The 25,729-nt window shown below is 44.8% G+C and overlaps 1 protein-coding gene across 1 annotated transcript; it reads left to right on the plus strand.

Moving 5' to 3' along the window:
* Window positions 1-6,861: 6,861 nt before the first annotated feature.
* On the plus strand, window positions 6,862-18,413 carry LOC138792314 (stromelysin-1-like). The gene is made up of 10 exons (XM_069969592.1): window positions 6,862-7,110; window positions 9,333-9,562; window positions 9,752-9,900; window positions 9,978-10,103; window positions 12,323-12,493; window positions 12,698-13,304; window positions 14,103-14,233; window positions 15,486-15,645; window positions 16,224-16,327; window positions 17,803-18,413. The coding sequence occupies exons 1-10, from the start codon at window positions 6,973-6,975 to the stop codon at window positions 17,904-17,906; spliced, it is 1,920 nt and encodes a 639-aa protein (XP_069825693.1). The 5' UTR covers window positions 6,862-6,972; the 3' UTR covers window positions 17,907-18,413.
* Window positions 18,414-25,729: the final 7,316 nt, after the last annotated feature.

Raw genomic sequence — 25,729 nt, forward strand, 5'->3', positions numbered from 1 at the left:
AAGTCAGGATCCGATTCCTGAGATATACACCTGAAATTCCCAGTCTGCTCATGATGCCACCTAATGTATATGCAAGAGGGCGGGAGAAATGTGACAATGTGCACAGAAGGGATCTAACTATATATGGAAGCACACAGGGGGGATAACTACTATATGGAAGCACAAGTGTGGTCTAACTACTATATGGGAGCACAGAGGTGGTCTAACTACTATATGGGAGCACAGAGGTGGTCTAACTACTATATGAGAGCACAGAGGTGGTCTAACTACTATATGAGAGCACAGAGGTGGTCTAACTACTATATGGAAGCACAAGGGTGGTCTAACTACTATATGGGAGCACAGAGGTGGTCTAACTACTATATGGGAGCACAGAGGTGGTCTAACTACTATATGAGAGCACAGAGGTGGTCTAACTACTATATGAGAGCACAGAGGGGGTCTAACTACTATATGGGAGCACAGAGGTGGTCTAACTACTATATGGAAGCACAAGGGTGGTCTAACTACTATATGGGAGCACAGAGGTGGTCTAACTACTATATGAGAGCACAGAGGTGGTCTAACTACTATATGAGAGCACAGAGGGGGTCTAACTACTATATGGGAGCACAGAGGTGGTCTAACTACTATATGGGAGCACAAAGGTGGTCTAACTACTATATAAGAGCACAGAGGTGGTCTAACTACTATATGAGAGCACAGAGGGGGTCTAACTACTATATGCGAGCACAGAGGTGGTCTAACTACTATATGAGAGCACAGAGGGGGTCTAACTACTATACTATTACTATAATATGGGAGCATAGAGGGGACCTGACTACTATATCGGAGCACAGAGGTGGTCTAACTACTATATGAGAGCACAGAGGGGGTCTAACTACTATACTATTACTATAATATAGGAGCATAGAGGGGACCTGACTACTACATGCGGGCACAGGGGGAGGGACCTAACTACTATATGGAAGCACACAGGGAATCTAACTACTATATGGGAGCACAGAGGGGGCCTGACTACTATATGGGAGTACAGTGGAGACCTAACCACTATTAGGAAGCACAGAGGGGACCTAAATACTATAAAGGTGCAGAGCACAGAGGGGACCTAACTAGAAATGAACTAAATGAAGCAAAGAGCTTCGTTTGATCAGCGCTCCGCCCATCAAGCCGCTGGCCTTTCAGCACTGCTCAATTCTCTGACACTCCATCCCGAGTGTCAGGGAGAACCTGGATCCAATCCTGGGAAACTGGGAGGATTTTCCCAGGATTGGATCCAGCTTTTACCAAGCATCCTGGGAGGAGTGGCAGAAAGCAGAGCAGCACTGGAAGGCCGGGAGTGGAGCGCTGATCAAACAAAGCGATTTGCTTCTTTTAGATGAGCGATTCGCGCATCTCTAACCACTATATGAGGACACAGGGAGGACATGACAACTATATGGGAGCACAGAGGGGACCTAATCACTATATGAGGGCACAGATGGGACCTAACTATTAAATGGGAACATAGAGGGAACCCGACTACTATATGGGAGCACAGAGGGGACCTAACCACTATATGAGGGCACAGAGAGGACCTGACTACTATGTGGGCTCACAGAGGGGAATAAACTAATAGATGAGGGCAGAGAGCGGACCTAGCAGAGGGGACATGGTGGTGCTGGTCTACAGCCTGTGTGGTATATAAACCCCCACCTCACTGTTGGTGTTATGTAATTTGCTATGCGGTTCCTAGTAACCTTGTACACAGGAGCAATACGACACCTGCCAGTGACACAGAGTCACCTAGAGGAGGCTTTTTGTGCATGGTCTACATGTATTGCTATACCTTTTGATTGTGAGAGTATACTGTCCTCTCTCCCTCATTTGTATACAGTATATTTTTGGCAGCTTCTCTGTGTAGTTCGCCTCAAGCAGCAGAGTGGCCTCATTCACCCCGATTGCATAATGTCCTGGACTAACTTTTACCAGAAGCTTCTTACCCCGGGCTGTCCTGGATTACATCCATCATACATGGAGAAGCCGACATTCCCTCCTCAACAGAAAGGCTGACTCCTTACTATACCACAAGATGGCAGTACTAGATGGCCGAATGGAAACTTAGCATATTGTCTGCCCCATAATTGTTTATTCTCACATTGCAAATCCAAAACACGGCCACAATACACTGTGTATAAGCTGTAAGAGGAGATGCTTTCTGTGAGTGAGGTTTTGTATGTGACAATGGTTTCCCACAATCACTGATATCAGTATTAACCCCTTAAGGACCGCCTGGGCTTTAAGGCAACAGGGCGTAAATATACGCCCGCGGTTTCCCCGATCGCTGTGTGTACACACACAGCGTTCGGGGAAAATGGCCTTCTATAATGTATAGCAGGCCATCTCTGCTCGTCGGCACAGGGGGTGGTTAACAAACCCCCCCCCCCCCCCCCGTGCCGACGTTCGCTGCAATAGGCTGACCAATTCAGTTCAGCCGATAGCAGCTAAATTCAGCTTTCCAGGTCATTGGTCACCTGATGACCCAGAAAGCAATGGCGATTGGTGCTGTCCGAGACCATCACGGCGATCTAAGTGTAAAAGAAAAGTGTTGCCGGTTTCTGCACCCGTGAACTAGGTAGCTGAGGGGTGCACAACAGGTGTGTATAGTGTAGGTGCACTATACTCACCTGATCCCGGCGTCCGGAACGACGATCGGCGGTCTGCGGCGTCCTCTTCGGTGCGTCGGGTCACTTCTGGGTTCCGTCGACTAACATCGGAAATCCTCGGCTCTTTGGGCTGCGGAAGTATTCGGGAGCTTCACTCTACTGCCCCCTAGCAGCTGATCAGTGTATATTATACACTGATCAGTGGCTTTGGGGTAAAAAGAGGTTTTTGTGTTTGTTTTTTTCCCCAATTTTTTTCCCCTCTTTTTATGCTCCCTAACGCCGCTGAGAGCTGATCAGCATCGCACGTAAGTGCGCCGCTGATCAGCAACACCTCCTTTTTGGAGTAGGGGCGTTTTTTCCCCGCTATTTTTTCCATATCCTACCGCCACTGTCTGCTGATAAGTGCCGCACATAAGTGCAGCATTTATCAGCAACTCCTTTCTTAGCGTAGGGGTTTTTTTTTCTTACTTTTAAAAAAAAAATGTAAAAAACACTACACAAAATAAATTTTTACACTACACATTTACATACCCCATATACCTATCCCTATGTGAAGATGGCCCCCAGGGTGTTCTCGGTGGCGGATGCATACCTTATTATTGCCTCCGACACCGAAATAGCCAGGGAGGATGAATGGGGGGGATCCTTTCTTCCTCCATTCATCCTCATCATCCAGTGACGTGTCTGGGGGTAGCGTAGCATGCGCTGCCCCCCAGACAAGTCTTTTCCGCCAGTACCGTCCCAATAAGAGATCACGGTATGGCGTGAAATTCTACAAACACTGTGAGAGTACCTCGGGGTACACTTACAGATTTAGGGTACGTGCACACTGCGGAATGGCGAAGGATAACCCTTTGTGCATTCCGCAGCTGGCACCCGCCGGCGGACTGTTGCAGGCGTGTGTCTCCCCCAATGTCATAGACTCCATCCTATGCACGGGCGGATTCCGTCATCCGTCCAAAGAATGAACACGCCATATAACAGTAAATAACTGCCATTATTTCAATACAACGGACGTTGTTTTAAAATAACAGCAAATATTTGCCATTAAATGGCGGCCATCCACTCAATTTCAACACTGTGTGAACAGATCCTTTCTGTGTTTTTAATCCACTCCTGGTTTTGGTTGCAATACTGACTGAAATATACTGACTGAAATATACGTAGTGTGAACGCAGTCTTCAGCTGCGTTCACACTACGTATATTTCAGTCAGTATTGTGGTCCTCATATTGCAACCAAAACCAGGAGTGGATTGAAAACACAGAAAGGATCTGTTCACACAATGTTGAAATTGAGTGGATGGCCGCCATTTAAAGGGGTAGTGCGGCGGTAAAAAATTATTCACAGAATAACACACATTACAAAGTTATACAACTTTGTAATGTATGTTATGTCTGTGAATGGCCCCCTTCCCCGTGTCCCACCACCCCCACCCGTGTACCCGGAAGTGTAGTGCTTTATACATACCTGATCCGTGCCGACACCCGTCCGCCATCTTGTGCCAAACGTCATCTTCGGCTGGCCGACCCGAACACCTCCGATCCCCGTCATCAGCCGCTGAGCTGCGATTGGCCGAGCACAGTTATGCTCAGCCAATCGCGGCTGAGCAGCTGATGACACGGCCGGCACTCGGGAAGATCGAAGGTGTTCGGGCCGGCCGGCCGAAGATGACGTTTGGCACAAGATGGCGGACGCGTGTCGGCACGGATCAGGTATGTATAATGCACTACACTTCCGGGTACACGGGTGGGGGTGGTGGGACACGGGGAAGGGGGCCATTCATAGACATAACATACATTACAAAGTTGTATAACTTTGTAATGTGTGTTATTCTGTGAATAATTTTTTACCGCCGCACTACCCCTTTAATGGCAAATATTTGCTGTTATCTTAAAACAATGGCTGTTATATTGAAATAATGGCCGTTATTTACTGTTATATGGCGGCTATCCACTCAATTTCAACGGTGTGTGAACAGATCCTTTCTGTGTTTTTAATCCACTCCTGGTTTTGCAATATGAGGACCACAATACTGACTGAAATATACGTAGTGTGAACCCAGCCTAAACCTGAACAGGTCCCTAAAAAAATATGATTTTGAAATTTTACAGAAAATTTGGAAAATTGCTGCTAATGTTCCCCGTTCACACAGAGCAAGAGCGGTGGAATACTGCCAGCCTCCGTGTCATAATGACACTCTATGGGAGGCTCGCCTCTATGGCCTCTATGGGAGGCTCTTCAGCTCCGAGAGATGCAGCGTGTGTGCCTTCCATAGAGTGTCATTATGACACGGAGGCTGGCGCCGTACTGCAGAATTCCGCCGCTCTTGCTCTGTGTGAACGGGGCCTACTTCTATAAAAAATTTCAAGTCCTGCAGGAAGTGGTGTATTCTCCAGTCTGACACAGTGCTCTCTGCTGCCACCTCTGTCCATGTCAGGAACTGACCAGAGCAGCAGCAAATCCCCATAGAAAACCTTTCCTGCCAAAGACTATAGCCTCCTCATATTTGTATGCTATATTTATGTCCTGAACCAATTCAGTAGGGATGGTCCGAACCGAGTTCAATTCGGGTTCGTACGAACCCGAACTCTCGGTAATGATTTCCGCTGTCTGCCCGCTCCGTGCAGCGGGCGGACCGCCTGGAAAACTGGGATACAGCCATAGCCATAGGCTGTATCCCAGTTTTCCAGGCAGTCCTCCCGCTGTATCCACCCGCTCCACGGAGCAGGCAGACAGCGGGAATCATTGCCGAGCGTTCATACGAACCCGAACCTCGGAGGGTTCGGACCGTCCCTACAATTCAGCAATAGAAGGTACAGTAGGGGATTTGTGGCCACTTTGGACATCCAGCACATACTTTTCACCCTGATCTTGTATCCTGCATTACTATTGCATAGATATGTATGTAACTCATAAACATCTTCTACCTTCTTTGAGTAAGTTACTTAAATGATAACTTCTATGTTTTACTTGCTGTTCCGTTTATACTTTCTTATATTTGTTGTATTGTGTCTTTATTCTTGAAATAAGAATCTTATTGACCAAAACATTTTAATAAAATATATTGAAACAGAAATCCTCTGCAGCTCTGGACAGTTCCTGACATGGACAGAGGTGGCAGCAGAGAGCACTGTGTCAGACCGGAAAGAATACCACCACTTCCTGCAGGAGTAAATTACAAAATTTCTGGAATTTTCTGGCACCAGTTAATTTGAAAAAGACATTTTTTTTGTGAACAACCCCACTGTCGTTAAAATTTTTATTGCAGAAATCAATAGTCCAGGCGATTTTAAGAAACTTTGTAATTGGGTTTATTAGCCGAAAAATGAATTTTTATCATGAAAAAGCAGTTTGAAGCTCTCCCCCCTGTCTGCATGGTTTTCCTATGGAGAGAGAAAGTAAAAGCAGCAAAACAGGACAACAAAGAGTTTATTTACATTCACATCGTGGGCTCTCTCCTCTGACAGTCACCACTGACCTCTCTGACCTCTAATTAGGGCTCTGAATAACTCCCCTGCTGAGCAATCCTTTGTTTTCCCTCTCAGCTCCCCGCTAATCTCGCTCCTTACTGATGAAAAAACAGTGTGATTTCCTGATTCTGAGGAGTGGATGACAGAAAGGAGAGGGGGGGGGGGGACCTGGGAAAAGGCTTTTTACATGCAGATAATGGCAGATTTGGCTAATAAACCCAATTACAAAGTTTGGACTATTGATTTCTGCAAAAAAAAAAATTAATGACAGTGACACTTTAAAGCCAAGGAAAAAAAGAAAAACTTTCTGTTATATTCCCATAATAAATCTATAACTATATGACCCTTGCAGATGGTGCCTTTTACCAAAGGGAAAATGGCTGCCATAGGGATGAGCAATACAATAGATAAGCCAGAGGACCAGGGTGCACCAAGAAAACATTCCCCCACCATTACACCTCCCCCCATCAGCCTGTCACAATACATTTTTTGGCTCCAGCATATCAGGAAGAGTTATTCACTCCTGGGCACAAGTCGTCTCACGCTCCAGTCCGTCACCTTTCTGTGTCCTACAATCATCCCGCGTGTAGCTCTTGTTTAATGATCAGGTTCATGTATAAGGAATGTTTGCCCCGGGGGCCTCAGCAATCCAGGAACAAAAAGAAAAAAATATACACAGCCTGCAGGCTCATGTCATCCAACAAATATGGGAGCGGAAATGGATAGCGCCTACGCGGCGGTCATGTTTACATTGTGCTCGGAGAGATGACACAGTTACAGTATGACGGGAAGATAAACTGGGAAGGAGCAAAACACAAATGTTAGTAAGAAAGCAGAGGTTTGTGAGAAGGAAGCATGGCTATCCTGTGGCTCCTCATCCCCGGGCTACTAGTCAATGTCTACATAGTGGAGCTGGTGCCTGTCCCTGAGCCGGCCACATGGCAAGCCGCAGACTCCAAAGACATCACCAAGGAGGACATGGCAAAGGCTCAGGTAAGGGGCTGACCCTCTCTTTGTATTAGGCTGGGTTCACTCTACATTTTTTAAAATCCGTTTTTATGAAAAACAGAAGTATTTGTGTGCATCTCTTATTGATCCGTTTTTCCACTGACTTCCATTATTAAAAAAAAAAAAAAAAAGATCAAAACGCATCTGTTTTTTAGGGTACACAAAAAATGTGTCCGACTACGATTTTGTGTAGGTTAAAAAAAAGGGATGCGTTTTGACCCATTTTTTTTTATAATGGAAGTCCATGGAAAAACGGATCAAAAAGGGTGCACACAAATGTTTGTTTTTACATCCAATTTTTGTAAAAATGGATGAAAAAAAAAATTGTCTAAACTCAGCCTTAAGCTGGGTTCACACTGCGTTTTTGCAATCCGTTTTTTTCATCCGTTTTTTGCAAAAAACATCAGTTTTGATCCGTTTTTCCATTGACTTCCATTGTAAAAAAAAAAACAGATCCGTTTTTTTTTACGGACGCAAAAACGTAGCTGACACTACTTTTGTGTCCGTTAAAAAAAACGGATCCGTTTTTGGATAAACGGATCAAAAAGGATGCAAACAAATGCATCCATTTTTTTCATCCTTTTTTTGCAAAAAACGGATTGCAAAAACGCAGTGTGAACCCATCCTTACTGATTAGTAGTTACTGTGGTGTATTATATATTATCATCATTAGTATTATTATTGTATCAGTGTTTCTTGGCTCCTTTTTCTTGACTATACTAATTTTAGCCAAACCCACCGCTAGCTCCAGGCCCTATTACATCAAGATATTATGTGACAGATTTTTCTAAGCCAAAGCCAGGAATTCCTGGAGTAATAGGCCTTAAGTTGCATGGGGGCCTCTCGAATCTCCACCGACAGAGACAGAGGAGAAAGAGTACATATGCCTATGCGTATGAACTTTCACCTAATGCAGTCTATGGGCACAGAATGACATAGAACCAGGAACGTAGGCCCGACCTTGTGGGTATAGCTAGGGGACCCCTAAGGAAACCCAGCGAGAGCAGTGGAGTTTTTGGCTATCCACGCTTACCTAGCAACTGACTGAAGATCCTGTCTTAGTTATAAGGATAAAGAGAGAGAGTAGCCACCCAGTGTAGGTAGAGTTGTCCCTTCTGACCCCTTCTCACCTCAGCTTCACTCTCTGGGCTGTTACATAGTCAAGATGGAGCTACTTGAGAAAATATAAAGGGAAATCTTTTGTCTCACAGTCCTGCACATGGGACCTAGTCTCCGGCCAGGGACCTGGAAGAAAACTACAGCAGGAGCTCCTTTCCTGACTGGAACCCACTAGACTAACTTCCCCTCAGGGTATATACTATCCTGTGATTGGGCAGAAACAAAATGAAAGGCCCTCACTCTGGTCTGTGATTGGTGGAATAGTGTGTGGTACCTAGCTCAAAGATTGGTAAGGGGAAATCACCCCATACACAGTGGCATGGATAAGTGCTAAACAGTACATAACACACAGTGACATCTAGTGGTGGGAGTGCAGAATGCATCCTCAGTCTCAGAGCATTTGACATGTACTGGGGATGTACAGCCCCATGTGTACAGGGGGCAGGGCACAATGGTCCACAGTCTTGTTGCAGGTCCTAACTAACCAATAAAATAGGGATGAGACCAACTTAGAATGGGACCCAAGGGCGCTATAGCAGTCACATAGTATAAATTCCAGAAACACTACACAATATTTTAGTGTCATGGTGTAACCCAATAGATAACTCCCATAAGCTGCATATAGTCCTTGCTATTATAAAAATACCAAATAATGATATTCTATAGTATAAGCTTTATATTGAGGGATATAATTGATCTCTTCAGTCTACTACAGCAACTGAATGCATGAAGTTTGGTAAAATCTCCATTTGGTGCTATTAAGTATGTATGTTATTCTTATATTATATATTGAAGCTCCCTCTTCAGTAGCGGCCTATTCTGCCCAGCCCTAGTCCCCACTGAGCCTTTTCTCCAGATAATGCAGGGGGTCCACTCCCTCTATGGGCCCTATAGTAGCTGCCATGCTGCATTATAGTTAATATGTTGGTGCCTGTTATGGGACCTCAGAGTCATTAGGTGCTTTCACATTCAATCCCTAATACACCAGATTTATGTGGAGGAGCATGGCTTAAAGGGGTACTCCGGCCATTTACAATCCTTACTGATTGTAATGAATCTTTCGAAATTACAATTATCTGTTCCATCAGGAATACATCGATCGATTCTACAATGTAGCCAGTGTCGGCCGCAGGATCTCCAATCCGACCGAGGATAAAATCAAGGCCATGCAAACGTTTTTTGGTCTTAATGTGACTGGGATAATAGATAAGGAAACCCTGCGAGTGATGAGTAAACCTCGATGTGGAGTCCCCGACGTCCAGAGGTTCAGTCTTTTTCCTGGGAAACCTAAATGGGAGAAAACATCCCTGACCTACAGGTAGATACAGTATTCTTCCCAGTCTGACACAGTGCTCTCTGCTGCCACCTCTGTCCATGTCAGGAACTGTCCAGAGCAGGAGAGGTTTTCTATAGGGATTTGTTTCTGCTCTGGAACGTTCCTGACAAGGAGAACCCCTTTAATTTTTATTACTTTTTATGATTATTACTTCTTATTACTTCTTTACAGAATAGTCAACTACACCCCAGACATCACCTCCTCGGAAGTGGACTATGCCATTGCACAGGCTCTCAGGATCTGGAGTGAGGTTACCCCCTTGAATTTTCGCCAGATTTACGGTGGACGAGCTGATATAATGATATCTTTTGGGTACAGAGGTTGGTGTCAATTCATATACATTAGTTTTCTGCACAGTGGAATGATCCGTTCAGCAATGGTTCCATTACTTGTGCAGATCATGGGGACTTCTTTCCATTCGATGGACCATCTGGAATTTTGGCACACGCCTTTGCACCGGGTAATGACATCGGAGGAGATGCACACTTTGATGAAGATGAGACATGGACATTGGGCCGCCAAGGTAAGAACAGCACTGCAAGATCACGGAGCTTAAAGGGAATGTATCACCTAGATACCGAAACATGTTCTTTTTTAGATTGTTTCTATTTTGATTGTGATTGTTATTATTTCTTTTTTTTTTCTTTTTTTTTTTTTTTATTACCATGGGGGGGGGGGGGGGGGGGGGGGGGTAACATTGCCTGAGCTGTTTTTAACAGCACTTAGTAATATGCTTTACAGCAAGCCCCAATGGACATAGACAACAAGGGACATACTCTGTAAGCTGTGAGCTGTGTCCCCTTTAGCTGTAATGAAACTTTACAGCAGCCTCCTCCTTATCATCACAGACAGAACAGGAAAGTGGTGAGAATAAAAACTGATTTTTTTTTTTTTTTATAATATAGATGAAGTATAACATAGTGAACAAACTTTGTAATTCGTCTCAGAAGAGAAAATGCCACACAATCCAATCAGTGCTGATAGTGTTAGTATGTGAAGGGACGCACCCCTATCAATTGTTTCATAAATATTCAGGAGGAATAACAGAAGGACAGAGTTTAGAGGAGGCTGCAGGTGAAAGACAGATATATGACTAGATAGATGCACAGAAGAAACAAAATAACTTGAATATGTCAGCTAATGAAGTCCTGTGATCACAGCAGCCGAAGCACTGATTCAAGAAGACCGTCACTTAAAGTGTCCCTGTCATTATAACTTTCAAGGTCTACAGTAGATGTGAAATAAAGCAAGTTTGCAATTTATATTCATTAAAGGGGTAGTGCGGCGCTAAACAATTATTTACATAAATAACACACATTACAAAGTTATACAACTGGGGGCTGGGTTCACACTATGTATATTTCAGGCAGTATTTGGTCCTCATGTCAGGTCCTCATAGCAACCAAAACCAGGAGTGGATTGAAAACACAGAAAGGATCTGTTCACACAATGTTGAAATTGAGTGGATGGCCGCCATATAACAGTAAATAACGGCCATTATTTCAATACCACAGCCGTTGTTTTAAAATAACAGCAAATATTTGCCATTAAATGATGGCCATCCACTCAATTACAACATTATTTGAACAGAGCCTTTCTGTGTTTTCAATCCACTCCTGGTTTTGGTTGCTATACAGCCTCACAAATACAGCCTCAAATATACATAGTGTGAACCCAGCCTTGTAATGTATGTTATGTTAGTGAATGGCCCCCTTCCCTGTGTTTCCCCCCACCCACGCCACCCCCGGAAGTGTACTGCTCTATACTCACCTGATCTCCTGTCTCCTGAAGGCGGCTATATAACAGCTATACTTACTGTATCCAGGTCTAGTCTCCTGAAGGCTGCTATATAACAGCTATACTTACATGTATCCAGGTCCAGTCTCCTGAAGGCTGCTATATAACAGCTATACTTACTGTATCCAGGTCTAGTCTCCTGAAGGCTGCTATATAACAGCTATACTTACTGTATCCAGGTCCAGTCCCCTGAAAGCCGCTATAGAACAGCTATACTTACTGTATCAAGGTCCAGTCTCCTGAAGGCTGCTATATATCAGCTATACTTACTGTATCTAGGTCCAGTCTCCTGAAGGCTGCTATATATCAGCTATACTTACTGTATCTAGGTCCAGTCTTCTAAAGGCAACTATATAACATCTATGCTTACCTGTATCCAGGACCATTCTCCTGAAGCTTTTTAGCTTGTGCTGGTTGAAAAAAGAAACTAAACACATGAAGTCCCGGCCAGTACAGAGAGTCACGGCTCAGTGTGGCCGTCAATCACATTACTGCCTTCCCTATGAGCATAGATGACCAGGGAAACACAGGACTTCCTGTGTTTCAGAAAACAGGAAGTGCTGTTTTCCATGATAACTAAAAAAAAAAAAAGAATGTAAATTACAAACTTTCTATCACATCTACTGTTGATTTAGGTTTTGAAAGTTATAACGTTATTATGCTCAGTCAATGGCGGCTGAGCAGCTGATGACGCAGCAGAGGGGGGCTGGCATGAGGGAGGGCTGGAGCACCCTGGGCGGCCTCCTGAAGATGACGTGTTTGACCCAAGATGGCGGCCAGGGTCGACAGTGATTCGGCGAGTATATGGCATCACACATTATAAAGTTGAACACCGCACTACCCCTTTAAGTCTTGTGTAAGGAGAAAAATGGTTTCTCTAATGTTTCATCAAATAGTATCAGACAATATACAGGAAAAAACTCCAATTGATTTTCTTCCTTCTAGGTACCAACATTTTCCTGGCTGCTCTCCATGAACTGGGCCATGCTCTGGGGCTGGAGCACTCAAGATATGAGCAAGCAATAATGTACCCAACTCTACTAGAACACCCCTTGGTGGATCCAACTACGTTTAAATTATTCAAAGATGACCTTGAAGGCATCCAAGCTCTCTACGGTATCATTGTTATTTTTCTTACATGTTTGGCTGGTTCCGGCATACAAAGTATCTACCAGGGCTCCAATGGGGGCATTATGTTGTCATACTGTTGTTAATTTGTTTGTTAAATATGCTTAATTTCTTATCAGTAATGTTTTGGGCACTTGGATATTTCCATCTATACAGGAATACATAAAATATATATTTTTTTTTCCCAAACAGGACCACGAATTCCCAATGTGCCAAAACCAAATCCATCAATGAAACCACAGCCTAAACCACCAGTGAAACCACAGCCTAAACCACCAGTGAAACCACAGCCTAAACCACCAGTGAAACCAAAACCTACACCATCAAAGGAACCACAGCCCAAACCACCAATAAAACCACAGCCTAAACCACCAACAAAACCACAGCCTAAACCACCAACAAAACCACAACCTAAACCGCCAAAGGAACCTCAGCCTAAACCACCACCCAAACCACCAAAGGAACCACAGCCTAAACCACCAGCAAAACCACAGCCCAAACCACCAACCAAACCACAACCTAAACCACCAACAAAACCACAGCCTAGACCACCAACCAAACCACAACCTAAACCACCAAAGGAACCACAACCTAAACCACCAACCAAACCACAGCCTAAACCACCAAACAAACCTCAGCCTAAACCACCAATGAAACCACAACCTAAACCACCAAAGGAACCTCAGCCTAAACCTCCAAAGAAACCTGAAGCAAAGCCAAAACCACAAAAATGTGACCAAGAATTGGAGTTTGACGCCATAACAAGCATGAGAGGAAATGTACTGTTCTTTAAGAAAGGGTACTTCTAAACTGATATTTTATCTTCTATTCTATTAGATTTATAGTGAGACAGCAATGCCTTGAAGGGGCAGTTTAATCTTCCTTATAGTCCCTTTTATCAATTAAATTAACTTGCGTTTAGCTACCGGTCATGCCCATATCTGTTTGGACCTCGATCCTTGGCTTGTTGTATACAGGCGAGAATGCACTCTTAGGCTATGTTCACACTATGTAAGTTTCGTAATAATTACGGTTGTAACAACGGCCAAGATTACTATGGAACTTACATAGTGTCGCCCTCTAAGGAATGTGGTCCTAACGGCGCCGCAATAAACTGACATGTCAGTTTTCTGCGGCCCTATTCACTTAATAGCGGCCGCAGAAATACTGTCAGTTCATACAATGGAGCGTCTGACTCCGGCAGCATGCTCTATTGTGGGCAGCGGGGAATTTGGATGCGGGCAGTGAAGATCCTCTGACCAGTACTGCAGTACCGGCTGGGATGATCTTCTCTGACACCGGTCCTTGCGTGACCCGGGCTGGATCATGGAACGGTCGGTGTCTTACTACGTGGAAACATGGACTTAGCTATGATTTAGTATTTGAATTCAATGTTTTATTTACTCCAGTCTGAGAACTTTCTAAACACGGCTCAATTCCTTCTGCTCTGGTAATTGATTCTCCACCACACCCATCTCTTCCCTGCTGAGTTCCCTCTGGTCAGTAAACTGTTGACCTTTGACTTGCTATGTGATTGACATTCTGCCTTTCCATATCATAGATGACATCACAGGCTTTCACATTTTGTTTCCCTCAGCATAATCTGGAGGAAAAGTGCAACAAATCGCGATATTGACACCATCTTACTTAACGCTACTTGGCCAAAACTACAGAGCGTGGATGCCGCCTATGAAGTCCCACAAAGAGACATTGTCTACCTATTCAAAGGTCAGTTATACGTCACAGTTATTGGTTATTAGTCTCCTCCCGAATCTCTACCCACATCTATTAATACCAGAGTACCATCAGTCAGCAGTCCCCAAGTAGACCACCTTTGGTCTGATTCATGAATGTACCATATATGTTGTATCCTAGCAAATGATATATAGCATATAAAATACTATGGCCATGTTGTAACTATGCCATGAGATACAGATTTTTTTTATTTACAGACCCCAATGAAGACATGGACCTGAAGTGTAACATATATATGGCCTTGTATAAATTTCCCCAGTATAAACGTTGATGGCTTAAAGGGGTACTCTGGTGAAAAAAACAATATATTTTAAATCAACTGGTGTCAGAAAGTTCTACAAATTTGTAAATGACTTCTATTAAAACATCTCCAGTCTACCAGTACTTATCAGCTGCTGTATGTGCTGCAGGAAGTGGTGTATTCTTTCCAGTCTGACACAGTGCTCTCTGCTGCCACCTCTGTCCATGTCAGGAACTGTCCAGAGCAGGAGAGGTTTTCTATGGGGATTTGCTGCTGCTCTGGACAGTTCCTGACATGGACAGAGGTGGCAGCAGAGAGCACTGTGCCAGACTGGAAAGAATACACCACTTCCTGCAGGACATACAGCAGCTGATAAGTACTGAAAGACTGGAGATTTTTTTTAATAGAAGTAAATTACAAATTTGTAGAACTTTCTGACATTTTTTTTAGCCCCTTTGAAGCGACTCTGTACCCACAATCTGACCCCCCATTAGGAATGCTCACAGGCAGATTGTCTCCTATTCATCACCTGTGTCAGCACGGCACATGGGCTGGATCATTAAGGCACCTGTGCAATGTTCAGACAAGAGAAAATGTTCCAGTGGCATTCCTAATGATGAAGAGGGTGGGGAGGAGGGACGGAGGGGTGGTGCAAAGTTAGGGCATAGATACTGTAAGCCACGGCCATGTGACACAGGGCTACCAGTTTAAAAGTTGTTTTTTAGGACAATAACTACATCACCGGCCAAACGGACCCCAGGACAGATCTTGGATTAAAAGCAGCTATCTGAAGGTACAAGTGGTTTGGGAGGGACAGATTGTAGGTACAGGGTCGCTTTAAGTCTGATTACTGGGGGTCCAATCACTGGGCACCTCCACTAATGCTTGAAGGAGTTACCCCACAAGCTGGATATACACCATGCCTAAAAGACATGGTACCATTAACAAAATGAAGTAAAACCCTGCACTGTTCGCTTCACACAGGCCGTCAGTTCTGGATCACCAGTGGTTTTAGACTGGTCCACGACTATCCCCAGGATATCTCCCTGTTTGGTTTTCCAAAATCAGTTAAGAAAATAGATGCTGCATTGTTCTTGAAAGAAGAAAGGAAATCAGTTTTCTTTGTTGGCAATAAGTACTGGAGGTAAGTGGACCTGCGTTGTGTTAGTACAGCAGAGGTATGGAGGCTGCAGGGGTAGCAGTTGTATTGGGGTCCCTGGTGTTACAAGGGCCCCTCTGCCACCATATAAGCTGCTGTTATAATATACAGCACATAATAAGAATGGGGATCGGTTAAAACGTTTGCATTGCATCCCTTACCTGATGAAACTTATGGTAAGTCAATGGGGTCTTTTTGCAATGGACAAGGCACTGCAACATGTGATCAGGTTTACTATCAGGTATATTTGGAACATTATTGGAGTTATATGCAGTTGTAAATACATATATATGCGGCTACAATGCATATTGAATAAAAAGAACTTTGCAAAGTTGATTAAATACATCACACCGTATTGTGTACGCAGCTCCTTTGTAGGCTTATGCGTCTTTATGGTCCCAGACTACAAACAAACCCTGTGTAGTCTGATACTGCCGACATGTGATCACTTATTCCCGCATTCTGATTACAGTAGAAGAACCTGGTGGTGTGTATGGAGTCACTATATGGTCTCTGACATGAGGTCTGGTCCCCACCTGATGATATCATTCTGTATTTTATAGCTATGATCATGTAAGTCAAAAAATGGATCCGAAATCTCCAAAGAAAATACAGAAAGATTTTCCAGGAATTGGGAAAAAAGTGGAGGCGGCTTTTCAAGATAACGGTGAGATTATGTACAACCTCTACTGGAAGAATTGTTGCATTTTGAATTATGATGATAAAAAGGGATGAAAGCGATAAAGAAGCATTCCGATGATATAGGTTTTTTTAATTCTTTGTAATAACTTTGTAATATAATTTTGTTAAAAATGCATTAATGCAGATTTGTAATATCTTTGTAATATAATTTTGTTAAAAATGCATTAATGCAGATTATTTTTTTTTATTTTTGCAGTGGTGGCAATAAGGGATAACACAGATACTCTACTGCCAACATTGGCTGTGTCGGGAACTGCAGGGCTGCTCAAGCCCTGTTTTAACACAGCTACATATAGCGGCACTGAGTCTGCCATGATGTCTACATATTACGTGTTACCATTAGAATAGACATTACACAGGGGGGAGCTGTCTGTGTCACTAGTGCTGCAACCTCCCCTGATGTCTATATATTACATGTTACCATTAGAATAGACTTTACACTGGGGGGAGCTGTCTGTGTCACTAGTGCTGCAGACTCCCCTGATGTCTATATAATACATGTTACCATTAGAATAGACATTACACTGGGGGGAGCTGTCTGTGTCACTAGTGCTGCAGACTCCCCTGATGTCTATATAATACATGTTACCATTAGAATAGACATTACACTGGGGGGAGCTGTCTGTGTCACTAGTGCTGCAGCCTCCCCTGATATAATATGTCTATATAATACATGTTACCATCAGAATAGACATTACACTGGGGGAGCTGTCTGTGTCACTAGTGCTGCAGCCTCCCCTGATATAATATGTCTATATAATACATGTTACCATTAGAATAGACATTACATTGGGGGGGAGCTGTCTGTGTGACTAGTGCTGCAGCCTCTCCTGATGTCTATATAATACATGTTACCATTAGAATAGACATTACACTGGGGAAGCTATATGTGTCACTAATGCTGCAGTCTCTCCTGATGTCTATATAATACATGTTACCATTAGAATAGACATTACACTGGGGGAGCTGTCTGTGTCACTAGTGCTGCAGCCTCTCCTGATGTCTATATAATACATGTTACCATTAGAATAGACATTACACTGGGGGGAGCTGTCTGTGTGACTAGTGCTGCAGACTCCCCTGATGTCTATATAATACATGTTACCATTAGAATAGACATTACACTGGGGCATCTGTCTGTGTCATTAGTGTTGCAGCCCCCCTGATGTCTATATAATACATGTTACCATTAGAATAGACATTACACTGGGGGAGCTGTCTGTGTCACTAGTGCTGCAGTCTCTCCTGATGTCTATATATTACATGTTATCATTAGAATAGACATTACACTGGGGGAAGCTGTCTGTGTCACTAGTGCTACATTCACAGCAGCTTATAGCTGAGTGATCAGTGTTTGACAGGTAAACCTGCTCGTTCTGAATAAAGAATAATATAGTATATAAGAAAAAGCGAATACTTAATTCTCCTTTTACCTCTCAGATCACCTGTATTTCTCCTTCGGAACCAATCAGATTGAATACAGCCCCAGGAGGAAACGTGTCATCCAGAAGATCCCGAATTATCGAAGTCTGAACTGCAGCTGAAGATAATTCTATAAGAGATGGAATGTGTATGATACCATATGCAGCTATACACCGAAATGTGAAATAAAATTATACACAGCTGTATTAGATGCTTTGCACTTAATAGGTGAAAGGTCTCCTTAACCCTTTAAGGACGGGGCCAATTTTCGTTTTTGCGTTTTTTCCTCCTTGTGTTTAAAAGTCCATAGCACTTGCATTTTTCCACCTAGAAACCCACATGAGCCCTTATTTTTTGCGCCACTAATTGTACTTTGCAATGACAGGAAGAATTTTTGCATAAAGTACACTGTGAAACCAGGAAAAAATTCAAAGTGTGGTGAAATTTTAAAAAAAACAACGCATTTCTTTTTTTGGGGGGACTGTGTTTTTACGCCGTTCGCCCTGAGGTAAAACTGACTTGTTATATATGTTCCTCAAGTCGTTACGATTACAATGATATATAACATGTATAACTTTTCTTGTATGTGATGGCCTGTAAAAAATTCGAACCATTGTTAACAAATATACGTCACTTAAAACCGCTCCATTCCCAGGCTTATAGCGCTTTTATTCTTTGGTCTATGCGGCTGTGTGAGATGTCATTTTTTGCGCCATGATGTGTTCTTTCTATCGGTACCTTGATTGCGCAAATACGACTTTTTGATCGCTTTATATTACATTTTTTCTGGATTTGATGCGTCCAAAAATGCGCAATTTTGCAATTTTGCATTTTTTTGCGCTTACACCGTTTACTGTGAGAGATCAGGAATGTGATTAATTAATAGTTCGGGCGATTACGCACGCGCCGATAGCAAACATAATTATTTATTTACTTTTATTTAAAACCTGGGAAAAGGGGGGTGATTCAAACTTTTATTAGGGGAGGGGGCTTTTCACTAATAACAATACTTTTTTTTTTTTTACACATATACTAGAAGCCCCCCTGGGATTTAGGGTTATTCCCCCCTGGGGTTAGGGTTATTCCCCCCTGGGGTTAGGGTTATTCCCCCCTGGGGTTAGGGTTATTCCCCCCTGGGGTTAGGGTTATTCCCCCTGGGGTTAGGGTTATTCCCCCCTGGGGTTAGGGTTATTCCCCCCTGGGGTTAGGGTTATTCCCCCCTGGGGTTAGGGTTATTCCCCCCTGGGGTTAGGGTTATTCCCCCCTGGGGTTAGGGTTATTCCCCCCTGGGGTTAGGGTTATTCCCCCCTGAGGTTATGGTTATCCCCCCTGGGGTTAGGGTTATTCCCCCCTGAGGTTATGGTTATCCCCCCTGGGGTTAGGGTTATTCCCCCCTGGGGTTAGGGTTATTCCCCCCTGGGGTTAGGGTTATTCCCCCCTGGGGTTAGGGTTATTCCCCCCTGGGGTTAGGGTTATTCCCCCCTGGGGTTAGGGTTATTCCCCCCTGAGGTTATGGTTATCCCCCCTGGGGTTAGGTTTATTCCCCCCTGAGGTTATGGTTATCCCCCCTGGGGTTAGGGTTATTCCCCCCTGGGGACTTCTAGTATGTATATACACTTTGATCTCTCATTGAGATCTTTGCTGTATACTTATACAGCAAAGATCAATGAGATCGGCACTCGTTTGCTTTCGGCTGCTGCAGCCGAAAACAAACGAGTGCCGAGCCGGGGACGGTGCCATCTTGGAGCGGACCCCGGCCGGCACCACACACGGAGATCGCTCCTACGGGACAACGTCCCGGAGAAGCGATCTTCCCCATTTGACACCAGGGAACGGCTGCATTCAGTAATCAGAGGCAGCTGTCAACTTTGACAGCTACACGCGGCACCCGGGATCCCGGCGGTTCAGAGCGGGGTCGCCGCGCGGCCCTGCTCTGAGCCCCTCCTGGGGATATATTATTCCACTCAAACATAACTTCTTTTATATGTTGCTGGCCATGGTGAGACCAACAATTCTTTCCATACTTGTTATCATCTATTCAGTCTCCTTCCTCCAGTTCTGAGCTGCTGCTTTCGGCTGAATAAACAAAAATCTGTGTGTAAGCTTTTCTCTCTGTCTCCCCCTCCTCCCCCCTCCCTATTTCCTTTGTGAGCCTCCGGGACTGCAATTACAAGCCCACACCCTGGCAATGAAGGAAAAACTATACATCACCAGATAGCTGCCAGAGATAGGCTATAAATATGGTGACTTCTGGTAGAATTGAGGTGGCATGGTCAATTTGCATAATCTGTAGAATAAATACTACATTTACTGATGAGAAAACCCCTTTAAGTTGCTTAAGAAGCCACTAGATGGCAACACTGAGACACAATACAGAGACAAGAAAATGCATATTAGACCCGATTTAGGAATATAACGAATAATACGGCATACAGTATAGGGATCAGGTTTTCTCTTAGATCAGACATTTCTGCCACTGTTCAACAATACAGCTACGAGTCCGTAATCCGGGGAGCCAAAATGGCGAAAAAACCCCCCAAAAAAACACGTGTAGAGATGAACTTCACGAACCGAGATTCATTACGAACGTTGCAAAAAGTTTGGTTTGTTGCAGAACCAAAATGAGTCCATAAAGATGGTGGAGGCAAACTTTACGGTAATACACATAAAAAAGAGAGAGCACTGTGTCAGACTGGAAAAGACACACCACTTCCTGCAGGACATACAGCAGCTGATAAGTACTGGAAGACTGGAGATTTTTTTTTTAATAGAAGTAAATTACAAATCTGCGTGACTTTCTGACCCCAGTTGATTTGAAATAAAAAATATTTTGCCAGAGTACCCCTTTAAAGGCGTTGAGCATTGACTTCTTTTCCTTCTGGACAAGAGCTACTTTGCAAGTTACAGTAAGTGATCAAATTCTCCAGAAGTTAGTTTTATGATGTATCTACAGCATTATGCGTTACGAGAAGGGAATTTGGGATTTTTAAAATCATCAAACAGAACTCTGATCTGGAAACTGAAGCCAACGCATCACCGCCAGCTATGGTGGGCTGACAACGTGTAGAAGTTTTATTTCCTCTGATCCGGGATCACACTTCTCCATGTAAGAACAGGTGTGCCGTGCTGCTGCCCACAGAGACAGAAGAGGAAGAGATACTGAGAACTACAACTGATACTGTGCTAGGTATCATGGGACTAGACACACTTTGTGGTACAACCGAAGAGTGCTGGATTGTGAGACGTGGCGTTGTGTATGTACATACAGACTGCAGGGATGGCATAGTACTAACAAAGCCACTGTATCTATACAGTTATAATATAGATATCTAAATTACTTCTATTTAAAAAATCTCCAGTCTTCCAGTACTGATCAACTGCTGTATGTCCTGCAGGAAGTGGTGTATTCTTTCCAGTCTGACACAGTGCTCTCTGCTGCCACCTCTGTTCATGTCAGGAACTCTCTGGATCAGGAGAGGTTTTCTTTGGGGATTTGTTGCTGCTCTGGACAGTTCCTGACATGGACAGAGGTGGCAGCAGAGAGCACTGTGTCAGACTGGAAAGAATACACCACTTCCTGCAGGACATACAGCAGCTGATAAGTACTGGAAGACTGGAGATTTTACAAATCCATATATAATTCAGACAAAAAAAAAAAACAGGCACAGGGCCTCACTGGGTGACAGAGAAAATAGCATCGTATATGGGTGTATGCTCACCTGATTTGGTTATGCAAAAACATAAGAATTACACAAGCACAATGTAGTAGTCAGCACAGGCCGCAGCTCCAGAGTTAGCTTACCCATATACCGCCAGGTGATACAGTCAGAGAGGAATCCAATATACCAAAAAAGCAGGTAACTCTCTCTCTAGGTCGTCAGGTCTTCAGCAGTCTTTATAACCTGGCAAAGAGGCCTTGGACTTGGAATAAATTGTGTTTAAAGGGGTACTCCAGCCTGGGGGTATTTTTTAGCTATGGACGGCGGAGGTCACTTATCTCCCTGGTTCCAGCGCCAGGGCTCGGATCACGCCACCCGATACCCCAATCCTGCGGCTGCTTCCTGGTGTGAGCTGCGGCATGAGACGTGACGTCTCAAGGCAGCTCAGCCATTCAGCGGCCATAGTGGAGTCCCGCCTCGGCCGCTGAAAGGCTGAACTGCCTTGAGACGTCATGTCTCATGCGGCAGCTCACACCAGGAAGCGGCCACGGGACGGGTGTACCGGGCGGTGCGATCCGGGACCCGGCACTGGAAGCGGTGAGGTAAGTGACCTCCGTCGCCAATAACCACCCCCTCTCCAGCCATAGCTTAAAAATACCCCCAGGCTGGAGTACCCCTTTAATATATACAGCCCCCGCAGACAGTTACCTGCTTTTTTGGTATATTGGATATATAATTCTTACAACATTTGCTAGAATTGTTTTTGCTGGAGTACCCCTTTAAATTAAGAATTGGATGTAAGGCATTTCGGTAGTTATGTTGCTTAGTTGCTTTGGGTTATGAATCTACTTAAAAGGAACTCAGTCCAAATAGACTCCTCTCTGCTTATGAGGATCTTCATAGTTTGGCTGCTGTGGTTAAGAAGAAACATTTGTACTCACACGAGAACTCTGCAGATCTGTCACAGGAAACATGGAGGGACGAATGCAAGAGTGCGATCACCAACTTGGAATCTGATAAACACAATCTTCGATGCCTACAAGGAGATTCATATATGCCAGGAGGACCTTTAGAATTATCCAACCCTGGACTAGAAGGAGGTTGTAGCACCTAGGACCTGTCCTTTATCAGTGTGTGCTGTTAAAGGAGACCTGTCACCCTCCGTGCCGGGGTGACAGGCTCCCGACCCACCCTTATATCAGGGAGATATCAGCGCCCGAAGCCCGGCACGCACGCTCACAGGAGAGTCCAACGCTCATAGAGAATGAATGGGGAGTCCGATGCTCCATCATTCTCTATGGGCATCGGACTCTCCTGTGAGCGCGCGCGCCGGGCTTTGGGTGCTGATATCTCAGTGACCCGACCGGATCAGGAAGCGGGACCAGGCGGGATCAGGTGAGTATAGGGGGCTGTAACGGGGGGTCGGGCGCCTGTCACCCCGGCATGGGGGGGTGACAGGTCCTCTTTAAGCAGTGTGAGAAACGTAGCAGAGAACTAGGGATGGTCCAAACCGAGTTCGGTTCGGGTTCGTACGAACCCAAACGCTCGGTAATGATTCCCGCTGTCTGCCCGCTCCGTGGAGAGGGTGGATACAGCGGGAGAACCACCTGGAAAACTGGGATACAGCCATAGCGAACCTGAACCTCGGCAGTTTCGGACCATCAGAGAACCTACAGAGAACATATCATGCCCGAAAATCACAAGACAATCCTATAAGTAGCTGGGAAAGGGGGAGGGGACACTGCATTTCTTCTTCGCTTCTACACTGGTGCAAAAACATGCCTGAGATTCTGAATAAACTCCATTCCCCTTGGCTCTCCTCAACACAGGAGACCTAGCTACTAGGGATACTACCTACAGGAGGGGCCTACCTACTGGGAAAACTACAAAAAGGGGGGACCCAGCTACCGGCATACTACATACAAGAGGGGACCCAGCTACTGGGGATACTACATACAAGAGGGGACCAAGCTACTGGAGATACTACCTACAAGAGGGGACCCAGCTACTGGAGATACTACCTACAAGAGGGGACCCAGCTACTGGGGAAACTATTAACAAGAGGGGATCTGGCTACTAGGGATACTACCTACAAGAGGGGACCCAGCTACTGAGGGTACTACCTACAAGAGGGGTCCTGGCTATTGGGGAAGCTACAAACAAGGGGAGACTCGGCTACTGGGGATACTACCTACAAAAGGGGCCTGTATATTGAGGATACTACCTACAAGAGGAGACCCAGCTACTGGGGATACTACCTACAAGAGGGGACCCAGCTACTGGAGATACTACCTACAAGAGGAGACCCAGCTACTGGAGATACTACCTACAAGAGGGGACCTGGCTACTAGGGATACTACCTACAAGAGGGGACCCAGCTACTGGGGATACTACCTACAAGAGGGGACCCAGCTACTGGGGATACTACCTACAAGAGGGGATCCAGCTACTGGGGATACTACCTACAAGAGGGGACCCAGCTACTGGGGATACTACCTACAAGAGGGGACCCAGCTACTGGGGATACTACCTACAAGAGGGGACCTGGCTACTAGGGATACTACCTACAAGAGGGGACCCAGCTACTGGGGATACTACCTACAAGAGGGGACCCAGCTACTGGGGATACTACCTACAAGAGGGGACCCAGCTACTGGGGATACTACCTACAAGAGGGGACCCAGCTACTGGGGATACTACCTACAAGAGGGGACCCAGCTACTGGGGATACTACCTACAAGAGGGGATCCAGCTACTGGGGATACTACCTACAAGAGGGGACTCAGCTACTGGGGATACTACCTACAAGAGGGGACCCAGCCACTAGGAATACTAAATACAAGGGGAGACCCAGTTACTGGGGATACTACCTACAAGAGGGGACCTGGCTACTGGGGATACTACTTACAAAAGGGGACCCGGCTCCTAGGGATACTAACTACAAGAGGGGACCCGGCTCCTAGGGATACTAACTACAAGAGGGGACCCGGCTCCTAGGGATACTAACTACAAGAGGGGACCCGGCTCCTAGGAATACTAACTACAAGAAGGGAACCTCTCTACTGACAATACTACCTGCAAGACGGTATCTGGCTACTGGGGATACAAAAACAAGGGGAGCCCTGTCACTGGGGATACTATCTAAAGGGGAGACCCGGCTACTAAGGATACTACCTGCAAGAGGGGACCCAGCTACTGGGGAGACTACCAAGGAGGGAACTGGCTAATGGTGGAAATTACTTATGGGGGATCTGGCTAATAGGAGAAATTACTTATGGGGGTACCTACTTCATTGGGGAAACTACGTACAGGGGCACCGACCTAAAAAGGAAGACTAGCAACTGGGGGACCTAACTATCAATTGAAGTGACCTAAAGGTAGGTTTCATTCTACCTAATGGAGGGGACCTCCCCCTCCCCCCAACCCACTCACAAATACAAATGACAACGAATAAGAGAAATGAGGACGTTGGCTTTGCTTCCTGGGACTTGCCGCATACGGGAGGCGAGAACTCTATATAGAAAACTCTATACTGTCAGCGACTGCATCAAGAAAACCTATTTTAGCATCTTACAGATGGTTTATGGATAAAAATAAAATTTTTGCTATTTTCATGAACTTCTTTATAATGGAAAATGTCATTTTTTATCTTATTAGTTTCCAGCTACACAAGGACAGCAAGTAAGGATCGCATCCAGAAACATTCCCTTAACCCCTTAGCGAGCCACCTATTTACATGATCATTTCATTGCTGTTATTATTTAATTTCCAATCATCGGAAAAACCCACTGTGGAGGAAACCTCAAGAAAGTCATGGCTGGAGAGTTGCCCCTCCCCCTGGCCTTAGAGGGTAATACCATTATAACATAGTTTATTGATTTGCACATTTTCTCTGATTTACAGACAATAACAAATATAAATAAACTATAACTATACTACAGAGGATGTGAGAGAGATCTGGCTGCCATAGCTGTCATCCTATTAATGGCGAGGCGGTAGTATCTCTTCTTCCCTACAGATCCAGGTCCACATCTCAAGAAGGTGGAGACTCAGTTGAAAGGGTAGAGTAAAGAAGACTGTAGTGTCCCAGCACAGGTCTTTTATGCACCTGGGCAAAGTAACTCACTAAGGTTTCCACAGTGGGATATGGTCAAAATGTATTCTATGTTTTCCCTTCTAGGTGTCTCTGCTGTATTTATTGTATGTATTGTATTAAGCACGGCTGTTGGAAGCATTGGGTTAATTGCTGTCCTCTGAGGATTACCTTGTCCATGCCAGTGATACTC

The sequence above is a fragment of the Dendropsophus ebraccatus genome, chromosome 5 (genome assembly GCF_027789765.1).
Source record: "Dendropsophus ebraccatus isolate aDenEbr1 chromosome 5, aDenEbr1.pat, whole genome shotgun sequence".
NCBI classification, from domain to species: Eukaryota; Metazoa; Chordata; class Amphibia; order Anura; family Hylidae; genus Dendropsophus; species Dendropsophus ebraccatus.

Coding starts and splice junctions, on each gene's coding strand:
- LOC138792314 (XM_069969592.1), top strand. CDS start 6,973: ATGGCTATCCTGTGGCTCCTCATCCCCGGGCTACTAGTCAATGTCTAC. Junction 13,305..14,102: donor GTACTGTTCTTTAAGAAAGG/GTACTTCTAAAC, acceptor TGTTTCCCTCAG/CATAATCTGGAGGAAAAGTG. Junction 14,234..15,485: donor CATTGTCTACCTATTCAAAG/GTCAGTTATACG, acceptor CGCTTCACACAG/GCCGTCAGTTCTGGATCACC.